Genomic DNA, 18,475 nt, shown 5'->3' on the forward strand with positions numbered 1-18,475 from the left:
CTTGTATACTTATACTGTATATATAACTATATATATAGTATATAAATTTATATATATTTTGTCAATTTTAATTAAAAATTAATTATAAATTATAGTTTTTAACAAATAACAATTTGATGTGAAATATGAAAAATATTATAAATAATATTATTAATAATATTACTAAGTTATATTAAATAAATCGTATTTTATAAAATATAACAAATTTCATTATAAAATTGGATTTATTAAGATTATCATTTTTGATTAAAAACTAGATATTTATATGCAATAACAATATATAAATTTAATATTATAAATAACAATATGTAAATTTATATATTTAAATGCTAATTTATATATTTATATGCTAAATATAAAATTTTTTAATTGAAATATCTCTAAACTTTTTAATTGAAAACTTATTAAATAGATTATTGTATATAATACTATTAATAATTATTTATAAACATAATTATTTTTACCAAATTATCAATTTACTAATTCCTTTTAAATCAATTTCATATAAAAATTATAAAAATTCATTTTATATAAAATGTCACAAAAATATGGAAATTCTTGATATAATTTCGTATAACATTTTCCTTTCGACAGATTTTTTCAATACATATTACTTAGATTTGTTCGTGTTCAGCCGATATTACTGCGAACTAGTTTATGCGTTTCGTGATTGGCCAATGTTTTTCGTTAATAATTCATTAACAAAGCAATAACGAAAATTTTTACAAAAAAAAATGTTACATGAAATTACTTTAGAAATCTTTATTTAATCTATATTTGAGATATTCTGTACATCATATTAAGATAACAAATCACTAAATTAAGTCATATATTAAAATATATGTAATATATATTAAAAATTAAAAAATCCATATTCTCAATATATAAATATACACACATATAAATACATGTTGTCTCATAAAAAATTTTAATAAAATATATATAGAACATATAAAAATTTATATATATAATTTGATTTATATATAAAATTGATATATATATAAAATTACAAGTTAAAACTTACAATATACTATTTCATCCATGAAATAGTGTCACTAATATAAATTCTATTTACTTTCTTTATCTAACTTATAGGCAAAATATTAAATATTGTATAATGTATATATCAATAGCATATAAAAAAAATATAACAGCAATTTCATATTTAAAATTTATTAAAAACAATTGTTTAACAAATATCTTAACTGTGAATTTATATGTAAATCTTCCGAAATAAGATAAAAATTTCTAATAAAAATGGTATTATTATCTTGATTTAAAAGATTTTAAGATTAGAATTTTAAATTCTATATAAATATGACATAGCACTTTTATGTAGTGATTATAATTTTACGTAGTAGAAATTATTGTAGCAATTGTATCGCCATGAATCGAATAGTGATATTTGGAGCTACGGGAAATACAGGATTATGTGCTTTAAATAGTGCTGTAAATAAGGGTAAAATGTTATTTATTTTCTATTTCATTAATGTGTACCAAAAAGTGATTTTAATTATTCAAAATATAATATGAATGAAATTTAATGAATATTATTAAACATGTACATATATTTAATTCTGTGTATTTTTATATATGTTCAATATATTTACAAAGAATGATCTTAATAAAAAAAACATTAATAATCAAATAAATTTTTTTTTTAATTTTCTTAAGAAAATACAAATATATTTGAAAAGTGTAAATTTTATAAAATTAATTTTATTTTTTTTTTCATAATTTTCATAATTCATTAATCATGTAAAACATTTAGGATTAAATGTAAAGGTATTTGTGAGAGATGAAAACAAAGTTCCAATGAATTTAAAAGATAAAATTGAAATAATTATTGGAGATGTTATTAACAAAGAACAAGTTTCAAATGCAATATCTAATACTGATGCAGTGGTTGTTGTGCTTGGTACACGAAATGATTTAAGTAAATATCTTTTTTTGATATAAAATATAATAATATATTATAATATTATAATTAAATATTATAATATTATAATGTCATAATATATTATAATATTTTTTGACTTAGTACAAGTTCAATTTTCATTGCAAATTTTTATTTAGGTCCAACTATAACATTGTCTACTGGTATGAAAAATATAATAGATGCTATGAAAATACATAATGTAGAAGTAGTATCTGTTTGTTTATCTGGTAAATTTTTATAATTTGTAATTTTAATTTTTCTATTAGAATTGGTTGATATATTTTTTGATAATATTTTATTTTTTTTTACAGCATTTTTATTTTACAAACCTGAAGCAGTGCCTAACATATTTAAAGATTTAAATGCAGATCATCAACGAATGTTTGATCTTCTTAAAGAAAGTCAATTAAAATGGATTGCAGTATTACCACCTCATATTGCAGGTGTTTATTATAATAAATATTATATCACTTATAATTTTTTAAGAAATTATTAATATATATATATATGTATATTTATATATTTTTACAATTCAAAAAGATTAATATTTTATGAATTTGTAGATGTACCAAATTCAAAATATATAGTGAAACATGATGAATCTCCAGGTCGAGCTATTTCCAAACATGATTTAGGTGCTTTTCTTATTGAAAGTCTTCAACAAACAGAACATTATCAAAAAGTTTGTGGTATTGCTAACACTGCATAATATAACAAAAAATATATTTTGTAATTTGTAAAAAACTTAAAAGTATTTTATAAAATTTTGTTTACTTTTAAGAATATAAAAAAATAAATAATAAATTTAGAAATTTACTATTTTTAATTTGTACAAAAGAAATTGTTAATTTTTTAAAGAATATTTGTGATTTTAAACATCTATTGGAATGATTGTAAATTATGATTTGTAATATATGAATGAGATGTATGCATGAAAAACATTTCTATATTTAAAAGCAATTAAAATTAAAATTAAAAAAATAATTTTCTTTAAGATAAATAAATAAATAATATACATATGGAATATATAAAAAATCTTATGTATAAAAAGAAAATTGTTTATCATTGTTTTACTATTGTAATGATAATTTTTTTACCATATGTGTTCTGTGTGTTATAACACCTAAATCATAAAACTTTGGCATTTGAAAGTTTGGCATTGGAGGTGGTGGTGGACCACAACATTGTGTACTTTTCTCCTTAAGTTTTGCTTTAGTAAATGCTGCACTAGAATATACAACATCATTAATTCCTGATGCTTTAAATGGATCACAGGTTTTATAACCATTTTTAAAGTAAAAAACTTCTTGACCTTTAGTTATTAAATATACATTTTTAATTCCTTTTTTTGCTACATGTTCTTCAGCTCCACGTAATAATTTAGATCCAAGTCCTTGAGATCTACACTGGTAGTCAATTATTACTAACATATGAAATAAGAAATTAAATTTTGTTTTGAAAATATGTACATTTTCACTTCATTTTTTTTTATATAATTATATTTACCTGATTGTATAAAGCAACTGTGACGTAATCTAGGTATTAAAGATATTTTACAATGACCAAGTACTCTATCTTCTTTGTCAACTAATATAAGACATGTGGGAAATTCATCACATGATACATTCAGAAATTTTAACCTATTATATATAGGAATTTATTTTATTTTCAAATAGAAATTTTTTAAATTAAAAATTATAATATACCGTGCAGTTTCACTTCTTGGCCATTCAGAATTCAGTAATGTACAACAATCTGGAATTAAATCTGGTCTTTTATGAAGTGGTATTATTTTATATTCTTTGTCAATAGTGGTCATATTTTTTTCTGTAATCATAAATTATTATAATGTAATGTTTGAAAAATTATTATGATATTTAATTAAAAAATTTTTTTTAATTTTAATATATTTTAGAAATAAAACTGTAAAAGTTTTAATAACAATTATAATTATAATTTCAAAACAGATTAAAGATATAAAAAAATTATAATAAAAATTAACAATAAAATAATTATTTTTATAATTATAATTTTTATAATATATATTATTTTATAATATATAACTTTTTTTGAAAAAAATAAGAAATAATTTAGTCATTAAATAGATATTCAAAATAAAATCTATTCATAAAAAAAAAGATAATGTTGCGATAAAAATATATTTTTATATAAATTATAATACAAAGATATAAAACAAAAATTCAATAAATTGAATAATACATATTTTATATTAATTATGTGAAAAATATTTCAATAAAGAGATCATATTTGGAAAATTCTTCTAACTTTAAATAGAAAATTGTGCGACAACTTGTGATTGAAAGATGTCAAAAAAATAAAAAGTAACATGTGTCAATGTGAACAAGTGTAATATATAAATAGTTTGATATAGATGTCCTTACCGTATTTTTCTAATTAAATAATAAGAATCTGATAATTAAATTTAAAAGTCACTGTGCTTCATCTGGATATATCTCGCGTGGAAATAGCTCTGAGATTAATATCATCTTGAGCCAAGAATGATACTTCTGTTGAACATATCCCCACTATTATGTAAAATTCTTCTTATACTCAGCGATATTATAAAATATATACCTCATTCAAAAATATATTTTACAAACTACAAATATAAATCTTTTATATGTGATCAAATATCTCATATCTCATATAACAAAGGAAAATTAATGATTTTTATTCTATATTTCATTTATGATCAATACTACATTATTAATCTCCATTATATTTATAGTATTTCAATTAATTAATGAAAAATATTTTATCTTTTAGAAATAATTTTTTAATTAATTTTTTATGATTTAAATTTTTAATAATTTCATTTATTTGACTTTTTACTTTATTCTTAGATATATTTCATTTGTAAAAGATGTAAATAATTTCATAAATTAATATATAAATTTCCTTGTTGTTAAAGTATTTTATTGGAACATGTCCATGACCTATTCTCTTTTAAACACGAATATCTTTTTTTGCATTTGACCCATTTTTTAATAGCTTCTGTTCTATATGCGAACAATGTCCTGCATTCTTTATTTCAACAGTGATGGTCAATAACATTTTTCAATGAAACGATTTCAAATAATTACAAGAATATAGACAAGTTTTTTTATATTTATTATATATAAAAAAAAAGGAATAAAAAAAAATGTTTATAAATCTTCATATATTATTTTATTTTTTTCTTTTATTAATATTTTAGATTTAAAATCTAAATCTAAAATGAATATTTAAGATATATGAGAACCATTAATGATCATAGTAGTTGATTTATTTGGTGATTTGTTTGATGATTTCTAATTTCTTAGCATTTAATATAAATAAATAATAATATTTATACAGATTGTTTATATATATGTTTATAATTATAAATAAAAATGTTATATTTGAATTTTTGAAGAAAATAATTGTATAATCAATACTAAATCGTGTAAATAAAAAACGAATATTTTGAATTATTTTAAATCATATTTAATAATCATATATTTTATGAAATAAAAATGTTATCTGGAAGACCTGCTGTAACAGGTAATAATATATGAAAATTAAATCATCAATATAATTAATATAATAAATTTGTTTATGTATTTTCTAACCTCTTGTTGTTTTATATTTATTTGATAGAAAATCCTTTGGGACTTTCTTGGCATGACAGTGCATGGATTCCTGTATTAAATCCAAATAATATAATGGATTATTTTTCAGAAAGGAGTAATCCTTTCTATGATAGAACATGTAATAACGAAATCGTTAAAATGCAACGTTTAAGTCCTGATCAATTACAGTAAGTAACATGAATGAAAATATCATTTAAAAAAATAATATAAATATTTAAATATTTAATTTCAGAAATATGACTGGATTGGAATATATTCTTTTACATGTACAAGCCCCTATTTTATATGTAATCAGAAAGCAACATCGTCATTCTCCAACTTTAGCAGCACCACTTGCAGATTATTATATTATTGCAGGTGTTGTGTATCAAGCTCCTGACTTGGCATCAGTTGTGAGCTCTAGATTGGTATATTTTATTGATTTATGATTTCTGATTTATTGAAAATTTTTATGAACATTATTAAAACATATTGTTAATATATAAAATTATATTTTATAGTTATCTACAGTACATCATTTACAATCTGCTTTTGAAGAAGCTAGTTCATGTTCAAGATATCATCCTAGCAAAGGTTATTATTGGGATTTTAAAAATGGAAAAGCTATGGCAGCAAAAAAAGAGACACCTGTTCGTGAAGAACCAAGCTCTTTATTTCAACGTCAAAGAGTAGATATGTTACTTGCTGAACTTACACGAAAATTTCCATTACCTGTTCCAAAGCCAATACATCAAGCTATAGAACCTTGTAAGTACTTAGTTCTTCATTTTTTAAAAGATATTTTAAGCATAAAAATAAATCTTTGTTAATTTTTTAGCAATGGAAATTAAACAAGAAATAAAAACAGAAAAGAAGGACATGAAACCACCACCAGAAAAGAAACCAAAAATTAATTAATAGTTGATTTATAACAATTTAATAATAATATAAGATTTTATAAAAAAAATGTTTTATATATATAGATATTTAATTATTATATTTTTTCTGCTAAATAAAAGGTGTGATTTATTTATATTTGAATATATTTTGATGTATTATTGAATTTATAAAATTAAAAATAAATGCCAAATATATTTGTTATTCTGTAGTTTTTATTATTATCTGCACCATGGACAGTCTAGATTTTCCATTTCCTCTTTTATATTAATCCGTGGAAACTTTTTCTCCTCAATTTTTTTTTTTTTAATATTTTTATCACAAAAATCAGGATATTTTATTTTCTTTCTAGGAGGTAGAGGTTGACAAGGAGATTTTTGATGTTTTTGTGCTCGAATTAAATTAAAGTATCTTGAAGTAATTGGTTTGATCTATAAAATTATATCGTTTTTATAGATAAATAATTAATAAATAAAATTTATAGATATTTTGTTACAAACTTTCATACTGATTTGTACAATTGATTTAATATGATGCATTACGTTAAATTTTCAATTAAGAAAATGGTTATGAAAATATCTTGAAACTTCAAAATTATGTTAATAAAATATATTAGTATTTCAACTTTTTTTTAGAATTTCATTTGTAATTTTCTATTGCACAGAAAAATGGCATGTAAAGTAAAAAATGATATGCGATGGAAATATATGTCCTGAGAAATACGAAGATGAAAAAATTTACGAACAGAATATTTATGATATTGATCAAGACGAATTTATAAAAAATTTAAAACACGAGAAATGTAAAATAATTCAGTTAGTTCGTCGACAAATACATAAATTTTATAATACTCAAGTAACATTAAATTAAATATCAATGAAAATTCTAGTTTATAATTTCTATTTATGTATCAAAAAAGATTAATATAAATTTTTTTTCCAGTTTGAACTATGTTCAATATCAAATGAATGGCAAAAAAAATATACGCAAGAACCAGAATATATCTCATATAAGAACATAAGAGAAACTACACCAAAAACTTTACTTGTTCCAAAGAATACAATATGGACTGGTCAAGCATGGTGTTTATGTGCTTTAAAAAGAATTCGAAGAAAAATTTGTATGGTAGTATTAATTGCTGGAATTATTGCATTGATGGTATCAATTTACGGCATTTATTTTCACGCATATCTTTGTAATAATGGGAAATCTTGCGTCACATCGCTTCGATACACTCACGTCAAACATGCATTATTTTAAATATGCACGATAGACACAACAAATAAATCGACGGAGAAGATATTGGATATTGTTGTGTTTACGGGAAATTCTCATCGGAATAAGGAAACCATCTAAGACTTGACACAAAATATATTAAACTTGGAATAATACACCATGTGTAGCATTTAATTAATATGCAACTAGTCTTGACGTTTCCTAAATTTTTTCAGTTCCATAGATTTTTCAATGATGAGACATTTGACCTGTAAGCAGTGTAATATGTACGTCGTAATATTCGTACTGTGCCGATCCGTCGTGCAATTTACACCAACTCAACAAGAAGACCAGTTGCAATTCATTTGACATTCGTTTTCAATGTCAATATAATTATTCAGTACGATTGTTTTTTAGGCTTTGTAATATCGGTCCTCTTGATATGTTTGGCTCGTTCGTTTTTTAAAGATATTTTTTATACACAACTTTCTGGACCAGGTATAGAGTTGGCGATAATGATTTCTTTCATTAAATTACGATCTGCTTTAAAACTAATAGGTTCCCAAGATTTTGTGAAGAATGGATTTGACTATAATAAAAATTGAAAAAAAAATACATTTACAAAATTTATTATTGTTATTTATTATTAATATTTATTATTAATAATACAATACAATATTATTTGCATACTTACGCTGCATCTATTACTTTGAAGTCCTTGTTTATGAATATCGTATGGTGCAAATAATGTATCTGGTCGTACAGGTAAAAATAATTGTGATTCACGTTTTATTTTTTCTTGATCTATAATTCATCATTATATTATTTTATTTATGTATTATATTATAAATAGAAATAAAAAAAAAAATGTTTACCTTGCGGCGATTGTATGATATCTGGCTGATTATTGAGCGCATAATCAGTAACTTGTTTTAATGTATATTCAACGAAATAAGTATGATCTCCGTGTGTGACATCAAGCATGGAATTATTTCTTGAATCTGGAGGAGTAATTATTGGTTGTTTCATATAGGGCTCAATGTGAACCGGAGAAGTAGTACCTCTGCGTCGATACATCATCAACATCACCGACAATACAGTGACACCAAATGCCATCAGACAACCAATAAGAAGCAAAATAAGAGGAACCATGCTTACTCCGCTATCTAAAACAAAAATTGCCAATAAGAAATATTTAATATCAAATATTTGATATTATCTTGTTAGAATACATAATCTTAAAATCTTTCTAAATGCTATTCTTACCTGTGTGCTTTTCAGAGTCTCTCAACATGATATCCTCTAATAGACTCACTTCACTTCTTCCTTTTGCATTTACGGCATAAGTAACAAGGTAAAAATGAGTCGCTGGAAGAAGATCTGCTACGGCGATTCTAAATATCGGTACATCTGCGGATACACTTGATGCATTTACTCTTAAATTACCAGTAAGGACTTCGTATGCCTCTAATCGAAATTCTTGTCTTAATCCACCGTCATATCCTGGTACACATTCTACTTCCAAGATTTCAGAACTTTGATTTAGGGATGCTTTTATTGTACAGTTATTCAAAGGATTTGGTTTCACTAGAAATATAAATTCAGTTAATTTTTTATCATAATTATCATATATTTATATGATAATTATTTAATATGAAATTTTAATATGTATTTAATATAAATTTCATTATGAAATTTTAAATATATTTCACAAATTACCTGCTGGAATGATTTGATAGATACAAGGTGCTTCTTGTTTTCCTATCGCATTTCTTCCCCAACACGTTAAAGCTCCATAATCTCTTTCAGAAACAGGAGTATAAATAAGTTCGCTAGTTGTTCCATTGTTATCGTCAAATTTTGCTGGTGCAACTTCGAAATTTTCTCCGCTATTATTGAATTCCCAAACAAATTCTACTTTGTTAGGATCAGCTTCTACTTCGCAACGAACCTTTACTGATTCTTCTAATGATGCTCCAATAACGGATACTTCTTTTGCTTTGCATACAGGTGCAACTAAACAGAGATAAAGAAAATAAATTGAAAAATGGAATATAATGAATATATATATATATATATATATATATTCATTATTATATATATATATATATATTCATTATATATATATATATATATATATAATAATGAATATATAGATAGAAAAAATACATGTAATTAAAATATATAGAATATACATATAGATAAGATATAGAATTATTTATTAATTACAATATTTATAACACATTTCATACTTACATTGTACTCTTAAAGTTACTATTGGACTTATGGTTTCACCTCGATCATTACTTGCAAGACATGTATAATTTCCGGCATTATCACGACCTATTTTTTGCAGCACAAGACTCTGAGTACTCATAATTATTCCAGCCGATTGGTTTTGTGTTAATATCATATCCTTGAATTATTTGACAATATTATTAATTATTATAATTAATATTATGACAAATAAATTGATACTAACAATAAGTTACTCACGTTGTGTCTCCACGTAATTTTATGGTGTTCTGGATTAGCTCGAACTTTGCATTCAAAATAAACATCATCACCTTCTTTTATTTTTTCTGCATTTAAGGTACTACCCAAATGTAATTGTACTTTAGGTGGAACTATGAAAACACATATACAATTATTATTTGAATATTGTTCTTATAAGGAAGTATTGAAAATACTCACAAACTACATTTAATTGAAAAAAGTCTTCTAGATATGCATCTGGCAATTTTGGATTTTCTCCTCGGCACTTGAGAATCTTTCCATGGTCATCCGGGATCGGTGAAAATATGAGCGTACTTATGACCACCGAAGAATTACCTCCAATGAGTACCTACATAATTGAATCATCCGCGAATGATGATATATGTATATACATCTTACAAATTTGTAGCAAATCATCAATATATACTTTGCCATTGTGATAAATGGCGTTTCCTTCCATCCAAGTAATACGTGCTTGAGGATGCGACCCCGTAGTCTCACATGTGATGGAGTAATCTTTTTCCGTCTCTAGAATCGTTGGTTTCGTTAAAATTTTTACTGACAGTGGTTTCACTGAAACGATAGAATATAAAAATGATAAAAAAAATATGTATGTATGTGTGTGAAATTAATAATTCGATAATATAACATATAATATAATAAATTTTTAATACTTACGATAAACGTCTAAAAGAATGCTTTTCTCTAATGGAGGTATAAGATTTGTGCTCCAGGCTCGACATTTATACGTGGTGTTACGATGTTCTCTTCTTAATTGAGGTACTGTTAATTTACTGACAACTAAATTCTTTCCAATTTCTTCTAATTTGCTATCCACTTCTTTCTCGTTAACCAACCAACTGACTACCGGTGTTGGTTTGCCTATATTTTAAAAAATCCAATTTTCAACTTTGTGAAATTTACGTTATTTTGATAGTTTTATGTAGTTGAACAAATGATAATTACCTCCCCTTACTTCGCAAGATAAACCAAACTCGACACCTACTTGAAATGGTCCTGCGGTATCCCCTATCACCACACCAGAAGTATCATAAATTAAAAGTTGATAGGGTGGAACTGAAAATAATTTATAAATAATTAGAAGTCTTTTAAAAATTTCTTATCGGATAAATATTTTTTTCAAGATAAGAATTCCTACCTATTACTGTGAGATTCACTTGAAAATTTTTTGTGGGAGAATTTTTAAAATCTACTCTACACCGATAGATTCCTTCATCGTCCAGTTGAACAGCTTCTAGAGAAAGAGTGGCTGGTTTTGTCATGGTGACGAAATAAGCTCTCGGTCCAACCACGGTGCTATCTGACCAATTTAGAGCTTTGTTAAATGATCTTCCTCGGACGTCGAAACTGAAAAAAAGACATTTATTGTGCAAATATTTGTTTCGAGTCGAAATTTTTCAAGTTTTGAAATGAATGATACCTGTAGATTGGTTTCACAGCATCGTCGCGAAACCAAAGCACCATGTATACGCGATCTTCACGCGTGGACGGTTCAATGTCACAAGGCAATCTAGCGGTACGTCCAAGAACGGCACTGACTTCAAAAGTTGCGACTAAAAAAGAAAAAGGAAAAAAATAGAGAATTATATTTAGACAAGTAAAAATCCTTTAAAAGTATTTATATAATAATTATTTAGAATGAATATTTAGAATTTCGATAGTTCTTCATTTACTATTCGTTTCAAAATAGATAAATGTAAGCAATTAAGTAAATAATAATAAATAATAAATAAATAAAAATATATTAGATATTTGATTAGATATATGACTGATCAGTGTACGTAAAAGCTATTTAAGATCCAGCTAACCTTGAATATTTAGAACAAATATTAAATATTTGTATTTCAAATTTTACATAGCTGAATATCTATTTAAGTAGATACAATTCATATTTAGTCAGCCATATATCTCATCATATACACATCAATAAATTACATTAATCCCCACTTGAAAAACAAACATAGAATTTTATATTTTATTTCCAAATCTTCTTTATAATTTTTATTCTTCGTAGAATCTCACTGCAAAGGCGACCAACGTACCTAAATCATCGTCCTTATCCCAGTTTCCTGTGGCATTCACATACACGACCACGGCGAGTACGTAGCCACTGATGATGAGTTTGATCGCGATATCGGCCAGCACCCCTATCGCCATTCCAAGGGGGAATGATCTAAGGGGTAAATTCGGTATATTCAGATCCACTCTTTGCATAATGTCGCCCTGTGCCGGTCTGTCCCGTGGTTCTCCTTTATTATCATTCCACGTCGAGAGGTAGACGGCCTCCTCCCACCTCCTCTGTTTCGTATGTTATGTCCTCGACAAACGTACGAATCCTCAACTTTCTTCGCTCCTCTCTCTTTCTCTTTCTCTGGAGTAACGATAAAGGGACAGGGCGCAGGACTCGTTCACCGATTAATTCTACTACTGTAGGAACCTTTCGGTCGAATTTCCTTTGTTCGTTCTCTGTTTAAAGCGTACATCGAGAACGGATCGTTTGTAAATGAAAATTTTTGTGTTAAAAATACGATACAGATATTTGAAGATTTTTTTTTTTTTTTACGTTATTCTGGTTGACATCTTCATCTTTGTCCAGTTGAATAATGAAGAAGCTTTTGTATTTGCTTTAATTTGCTTGCATTGATTTGGTAGATTGGAAAATGTAATTGGAATCAACTTTGATGTGTCTCGATGGATTGTAGTTTAGTAGGTCGTGTACAAACGTGTTCAAAATTATTGTCGTTTCACGAGTGTTAAAAATGCCGGCTCTTATTAACCCACACATACGTTTTGTCAATAATGATAACGATTAAAAGGATAATTTTATATTTTCCCTACACCCTTGTTGGATAAAAATCATCATTTTCAAGGATGAATAATATATCTTACAAATTTGACGAGCTTTTGCTATGGAAGCTTTTCATCGTACCATGAAGGAACTCATTTTTCTTCTTCTTCGTTTCTCCGTTTATATCTTTTTGGATTTTGGACAACATACATTACCCGATTTTAATCAATTATAAAGGGACGAGATAGAAGAATTTTCACCTTTCGTTTACGCGAACACTGTTCTTTTACACTGTTTCGCGAACTGACTGAATGTCCGTTTCAGAGAACACGAAAGCTTTCTCGACATTTGGAGGGTTGTTCTCTGGCAGGAAAAGAGAGAGCAAGACAGAGAGTGATAAGAGAGAGCCGGTCAGCGGTGCTTTCTCGTAACCGCGTCGTTGCAATGGACACGCTTTGCAGGCGTCGCTAACCCGACGACGATGAGCGCCGATCGATTTTCGTAAAGTCAGTCTGATCTCGCTTCGTGTTTCGACGCTCTCGATTCCTGCACGATATATAGGCCCTATGTATGCTCCGCGCAACGCACACACACGATAGCTTGCGAATAGCAACGAATCCTCACGATATGTCACGACCTTTTATATATAGACGATACAAAAGCTATGTTCAAGAATGTTCATCGAATTCGGATGTATTGTTTAATTATTAAAAACACCCTCAGTCACTAATGATGTTTGTTTTTAATTGTTTATTTGATTTTTTTTATATAAATAGAAAATAATATTAGAGTAGAGATAAATTGATTAATCAATTGTTTTTTTTTCGAAAGAATTCGTAAACAAGAAATAAAATTTATAGAAAATACGTAAAAAGTTAATTTTTATTTTTTAACATTATTTTTTATTAAACAATTAGATAATTTAAGATAGAGATGTATTGCTTCATTTATTCGGATTGAATTGACTAGATTTATAAATTTCATGATCGATGGTGAATGTGTATTAAAAATAAAAATATTTTACCTTTTTTGAGCATCCGTGTTTTTTCTGCTTGAACTTTAATATCTGCTGAAATATAAAAAAAATAAACATTTCATCCTGTTCGAGGTTCTCTGCGAGTGATCGGAAGTGAGAAACTCTCTCCTGTTAATAATGACATTATATTTGAAATAGTAATGTTTACAACATACAATTGCGACGTTACTACAGTTTTTTTTGTCATTTTTTCTTCCTTTAAGATAATTGATAATGTTTTCGCAAAAAGAAAAAAAAAAAGAACGGTCACACGCATCTCGCTTCGATTCATTCACGGCCATAATGTGTTTTACAGTTGTGTTTCTTCTTTTCCTTTCTCTCCCTCTCTCACGCTCGTTCGATCTTTCTCTCTCTCTCTCGCATTCTTTTATCTCTTTTGTCGGGGAACGCATGGATTACGCGAGCCGGGATCCACGTCTAATCGCATGTACTAACGTGTCGAAAAATAAACGGCGAAATTGTACAATAAATGGATGTCCGGTGTTTTGTTTTTTTTTTTTTCGTTTTTCCAAGTTTCTTTTAAAGGGGATGTGGAGGCAATGGGTAATAGTAACCGAGCCGGAAATTAATTTCATTAGTATATTGTCATATTGGTGTCTGCTTTATGCTCTAAAACGTTCTCCAAAAGATGGGCGAAACCGGCCCATTGGAAATCTCGGGTCACACGGACTACATAACTTTCCTTCTCTTTCTCCCTTTACTTTTTTTTCTTCCTTGCGTGTTTTTAGCTGATTGCTTGCTGCTGCTTCGCGCTCGTTTGCCTTAACAATAAGCAATAAGAACACGACATAGCTAGTCGTCGAACGCTACGTGTTCGACCTGCTTTTTCTTTTTTCGTTTTCTTCTTTCTTTTTTTATTCATTCTATATGGATGTTTTTTTCAGTTTTTCCCCATTTTTTTTATACTTTTTCTTTTCTTTCATTCCTAGCAACTGCTACGAATAGTCTCACCCTCGCTATGTTAAACGTACTGTGACCTATGGACTATGGCACTTGGTGCAACTAGTTCGGATTTCTTGGATACTGCTTATATGTAAGGTACTTAATTATTATCATTATTGTTAGTTATTTATATATATATTTTTTGTATTTATATATATATATATATTTTATATTTATATGTATATATTTATATGACACATGATAATTCGTGCGTTTCACTATAATACACAGGCATGCGCAAGACGATACAGTCAATTTATTTTTTTTGATTTCTGCATTGCGTTGTACTGTTCAAACTGGCAGAACAGAATTTTTCTTCAACAAACGTTTTAAACAAAACTATTGAGAAATTTTTGTCTTCTCTTTTTAAATAAATATTAAAGAAATTAATAGTAACAAAAATTCCTATTGATCGTGAAATTTTTCGAGATTAATATACTATTGCAATGTTTAGGTCGGCGTTTTCAAGGGGATAAAAATAATCTTGGCTGCATCACCTTGGACAAAAACGTTGATCGAGTCCAATTATCGAATTAATATCTTTTATATCGGTTTATGGGCTAAGTGGTCTATTATACACTTGAATAATACAATTGTCGCCGCGCGAACATCATAGAACGCAGAAAAAGATAAATAGAGTGCAAGTGCGAGTTTTACATTTAAAAAGAAAATGATCGTAAGTGCGTTGTCTTCTTCTCTCCTCATCTCTAGAATTCGAGTCCTCTTTTTGATCGCTAAATTTATTACGTCTATACGCTATACAGTCCGTCGGTTTCGCCTAAGAAAAATAAAAAAATTAAAGAAGAACGATTCTTTTCTATATATAGGCCATTTTTTTTCTCCTGTTTCTTTTTGTTTTAATGATTAAATAATAATCATTAATAATTATTAATTATTTTATACTTCCTTTATGCACCAAAGATAAAATTTATTTTTTCAATTCCTATGCAGACATCTCCCTTTCTTCATTCCTATGTATACATAAGTTTTTTTAAATATACTAGTACATCATTTATCGGTTCTTTGTTTCTTTCTTTTTCATTTTTCATCTTTTAGCGTGTGAAACGGAAAATAATTAAAATAAATCCACACGTATTTAATACTTTTACAATACATATTGTATTGCTTCTTTCATTCTCAATGCGTGGAATCGAGTTGTTTTAATTTAATTTCGATTAATATTTTCCATATACTCATTTCTAAATATATCGACTTCAGTTATTTCCTTTTCCTTTTTCATCATCTCATGTATTGCGACGACGTATTATATTCAACGATTTATATCAATCATCTTATATCTAATAAACGCGAATTATATGAAAAAAATTAGTTCATACAAAAAAGTCTCGTCATCTTGCTTGTTTAATATTTTATTTTTCCGGCATTATGAATACCGTATATCTATCATTTTTTTTTTTTTTTTGCGGTATTTTTTTTTTATATAACGTTAAAGCGTGGAAATCGAGTTTACTTAGCTAAAAAACAATGACTCGTTTAAACGCGCGTTTTTTTTTCTGTTTTGTCTACTTAGAAAAGTATTTTTAAGGAGCAAAATTTTTGGCCTTACGGCTAGTATATTGATATTATTATAATTATTATTATGATCGTTTCTTCGAACGATATTATATATACTTAAGTAAGATATTTACGCGTGACGTATTTACAATTGAACTTATTGTACATATTTTCACGATCGCCGTCTCGTGAAAAATAGATGTTTTGCTCTTTTTCACTTACAAAACTCTGACTATCTATCCTGATAACTACTCTTTCTCGCTTGCACGTAATACAGCTCTTTTTTCTCTTACTTTTCTTTACTTCTCATGTTATTTCCGGTTATCTCAATTTAACCTTATCCTTTCAATATAAATCGCGCAAATTGTAAGATGCTCTCCTGGGTAAGACACTGTTATTATAATACCATTCCTACTATACAAGATGTCCCAATAAAAATTAACACTTGATTATCTTTGAAACTATAAAAGAAAAATCGATTTTTAAACATATCATGTAAAAGAAATATATAAGTTTATAATATAATTCTTTTTATATGACTGCGTTATAAATATTTATATTTATTTTGAGAGTCACAATCAGTCAAAAAAAATATAGGATACCATTAAAAAAACAAATCATTTTTCTAAGCAACTGCAAAAACTTACAAAAAATCAATTATAACTCTTGAAATATCAAATAATTTTTATTTGAAAAATTTTTCTCTAATAGTTTCTAAGATAAATAATAATAATTAAAGTAATAATTCTTACTTGGACACTCTAATATCGATAAACAGCGAACGTGATCATCGAATCAAAGAATATACAGTTCGTTCGGTTCGGAAGCACTGAACGTCCTATGTATCGAAAACACGGCAATTCATCTCGATCGCAATCGTTAACAAGTAGACCCGAGAATACAAAAACGACCAACTTATCGATTATTATTTCCATCGGCGTGTTGTACTATATGAAAATACAATGTAAGGCTGCGTTTATGCGTTTCACGTTTCATGAAATCGCAACTTAACCTCTTGTTTATCGTTTTTTAAACCTTCATCGATTTCAATGTATCAAAGTAATAGTAACAATATTAATAATGTTGTTAGATTAGCATATTATTGAATTTCGTACTTCATATTTTTACAAAATTCAAAATACATATTTGTTCATTTATATTTATATTTTTTAATGGATCATAAAATTTAAACTAAATTTAAAACTAAAATAAAATTATTGATAAGATATAATATAGAGAAGTGAAAAAAAAAGATACATTAAATTGATGGAGGTTTAAAACAATAAAATGATATACATCTGTTAATAAAATTGCGTTCTACTAAAATTCCTTGAATGATATTTGAGCTGCATGAAAAATTCATTTCTTGTCAACTTTCTGTCGACAAGATATTGATACCGATTACATAATATCAGTTAAGATATATCTGTCAAATACCGCTGTATGTATATTATAAGAACTTTTTTAGATGTACGTTTTTTAAGGCCATGGCATCTGTAAATCTTTCTTTGTATTACGTAAAAGTGGGAACTATTTTCAAAAAACTTCGGGATTATTTTAATCTCGCAAAATTGTCTGTTTCTGTCGCTTACGTACTTACAATTCTAATGTATAGTCTTAAACGCAACGTTCCATCCGTGAAGAAGCATATCATTACGCAATCGTATACCTACGGATATTACAAAGTTTAACAATTTCGTTTTCTTTTTTTTCATAGTCCGTGATAGAATTGCACAAAAAGTTAATATAATTTATATCTGAAAAATTAATTAATATAATTTTTTCGATATATTGAAAATTTGAAAAAATAAAATACGAAAACATTTCTTCTGATTGGGATTATTAACTTGTGTTTAATTTATAAATTCAAGATTATTGAAATTACTATGCAAGAATCACAAGGCAATTATTTTCGAAAAATTTTTATGTAATACCGCAGTAAATATAACAAAATAAAGAGTTAACAAAAATGATCAACAATGATGATAAGGATAAGAAAAAAAAAAAAAAAAAAA

The 18,475-nt window shown here is 26.5% G+C and overlaps 4 protein-coding genes and 1 long non-coding RNA gene across 8 annotated transcripts; 2 read left to right on the forward strand and 3 right to left on the reverse strand.

Annotated features, from left to right (window-relative positions):
• The first annotated feature begins 1,307 nt into the window (after positions 1-1,307).
• LOC102680187 (flavin reductase (NADPH)) lies at positions 1,308-3,208 on the forward strand. 2 transcript variants are annotated; one of them, XM_006621836.2, is made up of 5 exons: positions 1,308-1,459; positions 1,772-1,936; positions 2,077-2,166; positions 2,251-2,382; positions 2,503-3,208. In XM_006621836.2, exons 1-5 carry the CDS (start codon positions 1,387-1,389, stop codon positions 2,646-2,648), a joined length of 606 nt encoding a protein of 201 aa, XP_006621899.1. In that variant the 5' UTR covers positions 1,308-1,386; the 3' UTR covers positions 2,649-3,208. The 2 variants fall into 2 exon arrangements, with proteins under 2 accessions (XP_006621899.1, XP_031369291.1); XM_031513431.1 differs by lacking the exon at positions 1,772-1,936 and having other exon boundaries at positions 1,311-1,459; positions 2,503-2,958.
• On the reverse strand, positions 2,796-4,556 carry LOC102679881 (N-alpha-acetyltransferase 80). Of its 3 annotated transcripts, none has more exons than XM_006621833.2 (4): positions 4,404-4,556; positions 3,646-3,766; positions 3,446-3,579; positions 2,796-3,362 (listed from the first exon to the last, which is right to left on the reverse strand). In XM_006621833.2, exons 1-4 carry the CDS (start codon positions 4,444-4,446, stop codon positions 3,013-3,015), a joined length of 648 nt encoding a protein of 215 aa, XP_006621896.1. In that variant the 5' UTR covers positions 4,447-4,556; the 3' UTR covers positions 2,796-3,012. The 3 variants fall into 3 exon arrangements, with proteins under 3 accessions (XP_006621896.1, XP_031369290.1, XP_006621898.1); XM_031513430.1 differs by having other exon boundaries at positions 3,646-3,765; positions 4,342-4,549; XM_006621835.2 differs by lacking the exon at positions 4,404-4,556 and adding an exon at positions 4,226-4,311.
• Positions 4,557-5,201: 645 nt separating this feature from the next.
• On the forward strand, positions 5,202-6,787 carry LOC102680313 (mediator of RNA polymerase II transcription subunit 6). Its single transcript, XM_006621837.2, has 5 exons — positions 5,202-5,482; positions 5,579-5,738; positions 5,804-5,978; positions 6,072-6,318; positions 6,389-6,787. The coding sequence occupies exons 1-5, from the start codon at positions 5,455-5,457 to the stop codon at positions 6,466-6,468; spliced, it is 690 nt and encodes a 229-aa protein (XP_006621900.1). The 5' UTR covers positions 5,202-5,454; the 3' UTR covers positions 6,469-6,787.
• A 1,013-nt stretch (positions 6,788-7,800) lies between these two features.
• LOC102680540 (hemicentin-2-like) lies at positions 7,801-13,668 on the reverse strand. The gene is made up of 14 exons (XM_006621838.2): positions 12,222-13,668; positions 11,600-11,732; positions 11,318-11,526; positions 11,125-11,235; positions 10,837-11,040; positions 10,586-10,731; positions 10,357-10,507; positions 10,159-10,289; positions 9,919-10,078; positions 9,382-9,678; positions 8,929-9,249; positions 8,538-8,828; positions 8,357-8,466; positions 7,801-8,251 (listed from the first exon to the last, which is right to left on the reverse strand). Exons 1-14 carry the CDS (start codon positions 12,391-12,393, stop codon positions 8,138-8,140), a joined length of 2,550 nt encoding a protein of 849 aa, XP_006621901.1. The 5' UTR covers positions 12,394-13,668; the 3' UTR covers positions 7,801-8,137.
• An 814-nt stretch (positions 13,669-14,482) lies between these two features.
• On the reverse strand, positions 14,483-17,618 carry LOC116186377. Its single transcript, XR_004151357.1, has 2 exons — positions 17,213-17,618; positions 14,483-16,839 (listed from the first exon to the last, which is right to left on the reverse strand). It is a non-coding gene; the product is annotated as an uncharacterized LOC116186377 (long non-coding RNA).
• Positions 17,619-18,475: the final 857 nt, after the last annotated feature.

Source organism: Apis dorsata, unplaced genomic scaffold (assembly GCF_000469605.1).
Source record: "Apis dorsata unplaced genomic scaffold, Apis dorsata 1.3 scaffold_638, whole genome shotgun sequence".
Taxonomy (NCBI): domain Eukaryota; kingdom Metazoa; phylum Arthropoda; class Insecta; order Hymenoptera; family Apidae; genus Apis; species Apis dorsata.